At 27.2% G+C, this 9,341-nt stretch overlaps 3 protein-coding genes across 3 annotated transcripts; all 3 read right to left on the bottom strand.

The window, feature by feature from the left end:
• Nucleotides 1-104: 104 nt before the first annotated feature.
• On the bottom strand, nt 105-529 carry LOC113371649 (endocuticle structural glycoprotein ABD-5-like). The gene is made up of 2 exons (XM_026612294.1): nt 521-529; nt 105-410 (listed from the first exon to the last, which is right to left on the bottom strand). The coding sequence occupies exons 1-2, from the start codon at nt 527-529 to the stop codon at nt 105-107; spliced, it is 315 nt and encodes a 104-aa protein (XP_026468079.1).
• Nucleotides 530-3,055: 2,526 nt separating this feature from the next.
• LOC113370254 (endocuticle structural glycoprotein ABD-5-like) lies at nt 3,056-3,981 on the bottom strand. The gene is made up of 2 exons (XM_026610925.1): nt 3,973-3,981; nt 3,056-3,361 (listed from the first exon to the last, which is right to left on the bottom strand). The coding sequence occupies exons 1-2, from the start codon at nt 3,979-3,981 to the stop codon at nt 3,056-3,058; spliced, it is 315 nt and encodes a 104-aa protein (XP_026466710.1).
• A 1,030-nt stretch (nt 3,982-5,011) lies between these two features.
• LOC113370253 lies at nt 5,012-8,742 on the bottom strand. The gene is made up of 5 exons (XM_026610924.1): nt 8,664-8,742; nt 6,014-6,260; nt 5,472-5,605; nt 5,234-5,383; nt 5,012-5,163 (listed from the first exon to the last, which is right to left on the bottom strand). Exons 1-5 carry the CDS (start codon nt 8,740-8,742, stop codon nt 5,012-5,014), a joined length of 762 nt encoding a protein of 253 aa, XP_026466709.1.
• Between the last annotated feature and the right edge of the window lie 599 nt (nt 8,743-9,341).

The following is a 9,341-nucleotide window of genomic DNA, read 5'->3' as shown; positions in this document are numbered from 1 at the left end:
AATATTTACAATTATTCATAAGAGCAAGGGGTTGGGTTCTATACTAAAGTCTTTGTCTTAAATCGAATTATCTAAAGGAAAATTAATTAGCAGTTCGTATTTTCTTAAGCCCTTGGCAAATGAGCACCTTCTGCTTGGTAACCGTTCTCATCGGCAACAAAGTTGACGGTGTATTGTTGACCATCATCTCCTACGAAGGTGTAAGATCCACGGACGCTCAGGGCTTCATTTTCGGTTCCAGCATTCTTAAGTTCGGCTTGTTCTTGGCGACTGGTTCCATCACTGGTGTCAACTGCAAATTTGTAACCATCTGTTCCCAAATTGTCGAATTCGTAACGGGTTACGGTGGCGTCTTTGCCGTGTTGGGGGGCTGAAGCAACGAGGGCCACGAGGGCTGCGAGAACAATGATCTGAAAGTAGATAAATGAAAGTATATAGTAAAATATTTTTTTTAATTCACATATTTTCTTTTTCTTATATATCCAAGAAATTTCACTTTCTTTTGATTAATTATTCTTACCATTTTCATTTTGACTTGTGGATTATACGTGAACCTGATGAGTTCTAAAGATGTACTGTGATGAAGATATTGTAAGCATGTGATTTATATACCGAAATTTGATAGTGACATCACCTGTTGGCATTAAGATAGATACAGAATAAAATCTAGGTAATAGCTTGCACGCGATTTTTGCAATCTATTCAAAATTAATTTTTGCATTTTAAATCTATATTTTATGTGCTGTTAGCATAAATTTTAAAAACGCATAAATTTAAAATATATAACAAAATTTAATTTTTTATTTATTTTGGTAACAAATATATTTATAGTTAAAAGGATCAGTAATAGATCGTTTATTTGAGAAATTAATTTAGACTATAACAATATTAATAGTTTCTCATTAATATCAATGTAAATAGTAATTATAAATCCGGATTGAAACATAATTTATAAAATCCAAGTGAAAATCATAAATTTTGAAGAACGATTTCACATAATTAATAAAAGCTACAACTAAAAAGATCAAGAGAAAATAGATTTTTTTATCAATATAAAAATTAATTTTCGAGAGGTTATAGTAAAACCTTCTAAATTAAATTTTAAGCAGTGTTATGACATAAATATTTTATATAGTATTTTTATCAATTTAAATCAACCTTACATCCAAAAATGAAAATCGTGTTTTGGATAACTTGTCTAATTTTTTCTATCATTGAAACACAAAAAGATACTGATAAGTTTTATAACTGAATAAATTATTGTAATAATAAAGGCATTTTGATAGTAAATGATTATTCAATAAATGAAACTGTTATGCTAAAATTACCAATAATTTCAATTACCAACTCCTTTCTTACAACAACGAAAACTCAATTACAATATTGTAGAAGTCATCATATATTGCCTGAACATAATTTTAATCTCAAATTTGTAGTAACCAAATATAAGAAGAGGTAGTAAATATACATAAAATAATTATTGTTGAAGTAATCTTTAAAAAAATATCTATTTTTGGTTTTAGTTCATAATAGAACCGTTTTAAAACATGTATACATCTTATTCAACTAAATTATAATATCGTATATTTTTTAGGAATATTACCAATACGAATAATTCGGATAAAATAAACTCAAAGCTAAATATTTCTTTGTGATTTTGATTTGAACTTATGAATTAACTGTTCTATTAACATTTTGATAAATTAACTAGAATTTTAATTTTTATCTTTTAGAACAATATAATTTACGCTTCATTATTTTTTATGACTAAATTATTTATTCCAAATATAGAAAATTGAAGTATTGTTTAAGGGGGTATTCTACTGTAGTAGAGTAGAGGCATGAATTTCGCCCGGTGTTTGAAGCGCTGTATAAAGAAAACAAATAATATTTTTACTATCGATTTTGTTATCATTTGTTTATTGATATTTTATTTTTACATAAAAAAAATATTAAAAAAAAAATTAAAATTCACAAAATTATGAGCAGTCAAAGTGTGGGGGCTCAAAAAAAAGAGGGTGTCCTGGCGTCCATGATTCCAACCCTCCTGGTAATTTTAAGCATGAAAAATACATGGTTTCTTAATAATTATAAAGCCGCTATCGTATGAGCCTTGGATAAGTTAAAAAAAAATATTGTTTGAATGGCGGCAGTTTGAAAAAAAAACTTTTTTTTATGTTTTTTTTAACAATTCCAAATTTTTTAAAAATACTAAATAAAAAGTTATATTTTTGGGCAAGATCCACGCGATAAAGCAATGTATAGATAGAGATCCTCTCCAAATTTGAAGTAAATCGATTCATTAGAACTCGAAATATCCTTACCGCCACCTCGAAAAAAGTAGTTCCGAGAAAAACGCGTTCAAAGTTTTAAGACAGTCGCACCCGAATCGAGGCCACGTCACTGAAACGGCTATAATTCAGGAATAATAGTAATTTTGAAAAATCCTTTTGATGACATATTTTTGAATAACTAAACTTTGAAAATAGAAAAAAAATTTCGATTGTTTCAAAATTCTACAGTAAAATAATTGTTATTGAAGTAAACTTTAAACATATAAATTTATTCAATTTTTGTTTTAGGTTCATTATACAACCATATAAAAACAATTGTATTTTTTTATTTCTTATGCATTATGTTTGAAAATCCAAACCTATATACAAAAAAATTACTATATGATCTGTATAAGAGAGCTTTGAAATAATGTCTTTGCTTTTGTATTTTGATCCTAAATGATGTCATTAATACGACTATTATTATAAAATACAGAAAATTATTATAATTAATTAATAATTACAACTGTGTAATTATAATATAATTACAACTGTAGTGTTAAATATTCCTGAAATGATTTTAAAATATAGTAAAACAAGTGAATGAAGTAAAAATTCTATATTCTTTATGGCACTCTGAGAAATTTATATATTTACTAAAATATATCACTCAAATTTACTTATAATAGTAAAAAAACAATAAAATTTCATTTTTGATCCAAAGTAATTAAATTAAGTAAATGCATCATTGGTTGTCCTCCAGTATCAGTTCATCAATTTTCTTAAGCCCTTGGTAAATGAGCACCTTCAGCTTGGTAACCGTTCTCATCGGCAACAAAGTTGACAGTGTATTGTTGACCATCATCTCCTACAAAGGTGTATGATCCACGGACACTGAGGGCTTCGTTTTCGGTTCCAACATTCTTAAGTTCAGCTTGTTCTTGACGACTGGTTCCATCACTGGTGTCAACTGCGAATTTGTATCCATCTGTTCCCAAATTGTCGAATTCGTAACGAGTCACGGTGGCGTCTTTGCCATGTTGGGGGGCTGAAGCGACGAGGGCCACGAGGGCGGCGAGGACAATGATCTGGAAATAAAGATAATTGACTGAGATTATTCGAAAAAAAAAATAGCACTAACTTAGTGTGAAATTTAAAGTAGTTGCTTCATTTTTAAATCTAAAAACATCATTTTTTGATCCAATTGGAGACATCAAATCAAATATCAAATAAAACTCATCATGACGGTTTTTATTTAGTCAAAATTTAACGCATATTTTAACATTGACCAATTAATTAAACAATTAGTGACTTTGCAAACAAAAACGTTATGAATATTTTGTATAAAACGGTCTTATATGAAAATAATGCACGCAGTGAAATATTGATAACAATTGAAGTCGTGAAATTTAGGTAGCAATATTCCGGGATTCTGTTAATTGATTGTAATGAAATTTATGGGATCTTAATTTCAGCACTAATTTAAAATTATAAAACATTTTGGCATTCAAAACATTCATCTTTTTTGAAATTCCAAGAGCTTCACACTGTATTCTCAACACCAATTAATCAACTACCAATTAATCCGTGCAACACTTTAAACGCACAAATTTACAAAAAAATATCCAGTCACTAATTATTGTCACTAATTTTTATTTTATTGACTATTATAATTCTATTATATTTTAACTTATCTCACCATTTTCATTTTGGCAAGTTGGGTTATTCCTTGAACCGGTGATTAGTTCTGATGAAGATATTGTAAATATTCACTTTATATACAAAAATTTGGCAGTGACGTCCTCGAATAACCAAGACGGTGGGTCGCTTGATGTGATGACATTTTCTCACACGTTTTTTTTACACAAATTTCACTTCTACAAAGAAGCCGTGTTTTTTATATAAAGTTTAATTTAACTATTCGACACATACATATTTAAATTTGTCTATGTCTATATATGATTATAAATGGATACACATGTCAATCAGATATATGTATTCATTTATACATAAATGCTTTACACATGGCATGTGGCGAGTTAAAATTTAGTTAAGTTGTTTCGAACATTCCATTCTTTAAATGTCACATTGAGATGATTATTAGTGATATGTTGTAACTTGAATGTGGTAAATCTTCTTTTTAAGATAATGTAAATCAGCAATAATTTTTTTTTTGTAGATGCCTTAGATTTTAATAGTGCCTCGGTATAAGATTCATATGCTGCAAAAATTTTTAGACATTCAAAATTTGAAAAGCTAAACATAAGGGAATTCTTATAAATTTTTTTGGGTTCTGATTATTTGATTCATAATAATTCCATATTTACTCTTGTTTAATTCTTAATTAGATAATTTAATTTAAAATTTAATAACTCTTCTTATAGTTTTTTTACAATAATTACGTTCATTACTAAAAATTACTACGAATTTTGATGCTTCTATCAAAAAATTTTGGACAACGATTTTTAAAAAGCATAAGTTTTGTTCTGCTTATCTAATTATCTTGATATAAAATTTAATGAAATGACAAATATACTAAATAATTCTAATAATATATTTATAAAATAGTATCAATTATATAAATAAAATTTATATTCTATAATAATTAATGAATTTAAATATTCATATCTGATTGTAGAAGCTAGTTATAAACTATATTAAGATCATAAAAAAATGTATTAAACATATAATATAAAATACAATAATATTTATAAAATTATAATTTTATTAATTATTTATCATTCGGGATATAACTGCTCCACCGTGTACCTATCCACTATTTTGTTGGAAATTTTAATAAACAATTTTGATAAAGCTTTTTCAATCAGTGGTGCTATTTCTTGACTTAAAATTTCAAAATTTGAGTTTATCGTTTGATTGATAATAGTACCTAAAAAAAATAATTATTTTTATAATTTTTTGTTAACAAATGTGTGATTGTTTAACAAAAATTAACAAACCTAAAGTCTTATCTCCGCCGAACAAATTTTTGAGATCTATTTTACCTTTTCCTATTTTAATTTTAATGTTCATTTTATCTATACCCAGCATGTTTCTACCATCTTTTTGGAATGTTTTGCCAATCATGACAGCTTTTCCAGTGCAATTATCTAAACAAAAAAAATCTCATATTTTACTACTATATATCAAATTTACCTTAAATTTGAATTATTAATTTAATAAAAATGAATATATTACCAAAACTTGCAACAAATGGTCCATTGCCTCTGATAGGTAATAATAAAATATTACCATTTACTCCATAGTTACCAGTGGCTTCTATATGAGGTAAAAATACTTCAAAATGGAAGGTCAGAGTGTCAAAATCTCCCCTAAAATAGAATAAAATCATACAAAAGTGTTTGTATAAAACCTATTGAAATAAGCAGGTTAATCACCACAATATTAACAGAAAAAAAATTCACATTGACCTTGCTAACTTTTTTGTCAAATGAAATGAGGAATTTTTGGTAAATTAAACCACTTAGGAGTGGTGTCTTCCTCACGGGTTGCAGATGAACCATTAATCCAAAATTTCTTGCAAATTGGAGCACAGTAAAAAAAATCTGACTCAAAACGCTCCATGAATGAAAAGTTGTTAGCATAATCAATATTAAACATAAAGCATACGTGATGGCTCAAAAACGCCTAATATATTTTGGTCAACATCCCACATCTGGTTCCTATTTTGTTTTACATTTTATTCCTTTCCCCCCTTGGACTATTTTTACCCCTCGTACCTAATTTTAGTAAGTTCAAAGTTAGAAGCTCCATGTGCTTTTATGTTTGTCGCTGAAATTCTTATTCCAACGGCAGAGCTGCCAGCAAAATCTCCAATTAGTAAGTCTCCTACATCAAGGGGCTCCAGAGAAGGAACGTCGCGCGAAGGATCTCCATTTACAAAGATCGGTTTCAAGGCATCTATCGATCGCTTCAGACATCCTGAGAAGTCCTTGTCATGTCTGGAACATACCTTCAGATACGGAGCTGTAAAAGGATAGCTCAGTCAGTGTTTGAGATTACTAGTTGTAAATTACAATGATTTGGAGGGGAGGAAAAAGGAATCCTTATTAGTAATGGAAGTAAAATAGAACCTGGATTGGGTTGCTTGAAAAAATCATAAAGTATAAACAGATAGAAAGTAGTACAAAATGGTTATTAGTATAATGAGTGCATTGGAACATTTCTTCAGGTATGGAGCTGGAAAATAATGGGAGAGGGTTGCAAATTATTTTGATCTGCCAACAAGAAAAATGGAAAACGAATGGATTTCAACAAGAAAAGCAAAAATGTATATCGCATTTTAAGACACGATGGTTATAATGCAGGATCAATAAAAAATGAGGAAGTAATTTCGTAGATATTAAAGTAAATGTGGATTATACCAAATAATGGGAAAACTATCTAAAGGTGGTCCATGACCTGAATTAAACTATATCGCAATTCTCATGGACTTGCTGAACTAATTTAAATAAATGATTTTAAATATTTAATTATTTTGAGTAATCTGATTACACAGATATATGTATGGGTTATATTCACTATATAAAAGAGCAGTGTCTAAGAAGAACTTCACTTAAATCCAGTTAGATAATTCTAAAATATAATAAAATAATTTAGTTTTAAATACGTCATCGTATTGTCTTAAATTTGAGTATAAGTTTTTTGTGTAATTTTATATCTATAATCATCGAAAACCATTAGTTTTGGTTTACAATTAAAAAATAAATCCATTAGAGGAAAATCTCAGAATGTTTTCAGAAACACCTTCTAATTTTTATAGAAGTAAAATAGTATTTTTCTTGTTGTATGATATTTATGAATATATATCTAAAAATAGATAGTCTGAGAAAGAAAACTCCACTCTAATCCAGTTAGATTATAGCAAACAATTGAATAATTTTGTATGAGATGCCATCATATTGTCTTGAATTTGAGTGTAATTTTATATCTGTAATTACCAAAAGTAATTCGTTTTGATTTTCAATTAAAAAATGAATCCAGAAAGAAAAATCAATCCAAAAATCTTTGCAGAAACTCTTTTAAATTTTTGTAAGAGTGAAATAGTATTTCTCTATTTGTCTAAATACAGAACAAAATAGTATTTTTCAATATATCTATAATTAATAATATATTTTTAATTAAGTAACTGATACAAGTTTCACAAATAAATTCCTCAAAAGTGTGTTGTTTTTATACACCAACGAGTCGTTTATGTTTCCTATAAAATCCTCTATTTTCTAAATTTTCAATTTAATATTATAATTTTTGGTTTACGAGCTATAATTTAGCTGCTAACATAATCCTATAATATTGCATCGCAATATGCTAGAAGGCTTTGGAAAAAAATTAAGTAGAGCAACTGCACTTTTTGTGGAGTTTTTTTATACTGAATTATTCCTAGGAACTTTGATGAATTTATATAAGATATTTATCAAATTTTAGTATACTTATAGAATTGATTCTTTCATAACAATGATTTCAGTTTTTTTCTGAAAAGTATCATGTCGAAACTGGGATTTATTGGACGAATGTCAAATGATCATGTCATACGATGATCTTCTGGTTGATGGATCATTGTTAACTTTGAACTTTACCTCAATTACATATATGTATAATATATATATATATATATATATATATATATATATAATTCAACTTGCATTTATATTCAATTATTTAGGTGATAATACCAAATAATCAGATCAATATCTTCATATAAATCCAAATTCTGGCAGTACGTAAGTTTTGGAAACACATTTATGACATCTGTAGCAAATCTATAGAAAAATTAATTTATTTGTTCTATATATTTCTTACAATTCGTAATCAATTTTTTATCGTACAATTCGTATCAATTATGCTATGTTATATAATTTTTATAATATCGAATAATTCTTCTAGATTTTTCTAGCATTTATGATTCAGTGAAACCGGTATCATTAACATTAAATTTCCTCATTAGATTTACCGCATAATATGAAACATTACATTATTATATGTATTATTAACATATTCGGTTCAAGGTTATCTTGGTGATCTTCCTTGCAGTATATCTAGTTCTTCTTAATAAATTATTCAACATTTGCAATAATTTATTATTACCGGTATTATTTTATTGATATTTCAAACAAACAATATATTATGCATGTGGAATATGTTATCAGTATTTGTTGCACTTTAATGCAATAAGTCATTTGGTGCATTAAATTGAATCCATTTGACAATTTTGAAAGTTAGAACACTTATTTTTACTGGTCTATGAAAGGTATATTCCTGAATAAGCTGTTTTTGTCAGGTTCAGTTTTGTGGTATGTTGAGAGTAAATTTTATACCAATTCTGATTTAGTAATTCTAATTTAAAAATTAGAAAATTTGTTTACAACTCACCTAATTCTTCTCCACAAACTAAATCCCAGATTATCGTCGTCGATAGTACCAAGATCACAATAATGTTCGTGATGCCCATATCGGTGATAAATGGCGCGTGATTTGAATTAATTTTTCTTCTGATGAATGAGTTCCCTTGGCCGCAATGCTTTAGTAAAACATTAAACAATGAAATAATTATTTAAGATTTTATTGTTACTTTCTTCAGCAGCTAAAATCATTATAAAGTTTTGAGATAAGACTTATGATTATTTGGACCGATAAGCAAAGTTAATCTAACACTAACACTTCAATAAGGAGTACAGAACATATACAGAACAAACACATTTTTATACTTCATAACGCAATTTTTTAATTAATTCAACTAATAAATAATCATTTAAAACAATGCATACACATATAACTTAATTTGATTTATCATTATTTTTTTCAAATTATAATAAAAATGTAATATTGCATCAATCTTAATCTAATTAAGAGTGGAAATACATATTGCAGAAGATTGTAAGCAAATATGCAATACATTGAATATACAGTAAAAAATATTATATACACATTTAAAGCATGCGGAATATTTTTTAAGAAATAATTTATAACTGTTCATATACAATATCAGGATATTTATATAAATTTATAATTAAATTAACAATCAAATATTCCTTTCATGCAATTATTGAA

Source organism: Ctenocephalides felis, unplaced genomic scaffold (genome assembly GCF_003426905.1).
Source record: "Ctenocephalides felis isolate EL2017-DRISC unplaced genomic scaffold, ASM342690v1 CF-g0.4_SCAFFOLD_01492, whole genome shotgun sequence".
NCBI classification, from domain to species: Eukaryota; Metazoa; Arthropoda; class Insecta; order Siphonaptera; family Pulicidae; genus Ctenocephalides; species Ctenocephalides felis.
Note: the sequence above shows the minus strand (reverse complement) of the source record. Positions and strands in the feature narration are given on the sequence as shown.

Bases quoted from the DNA above. Each gene is read 5' to 3' on its own strand.
- LOC113370253 (XM_026610924.1), bottom strand. From the start codon at position 8,742: ATGGGCATCACGAACATTATTGTGATCTTGGTACTATCGACGACGATA. The intron at 6,261-8,663 runs GTGAGTTGTAAA...ATCCTTTTACAG, and splicing joins AGTTTGTGGAGAAGAATTAG to CTCCGTATCTGAAGGTATGT. The intron at 5,606-6,013 runs GTACGAGGGGTA...ATTCTATTTTAG, and splicing joins TTTGAACTTACTAAAATTAG to GGGAGATTTTGACACTCTGA.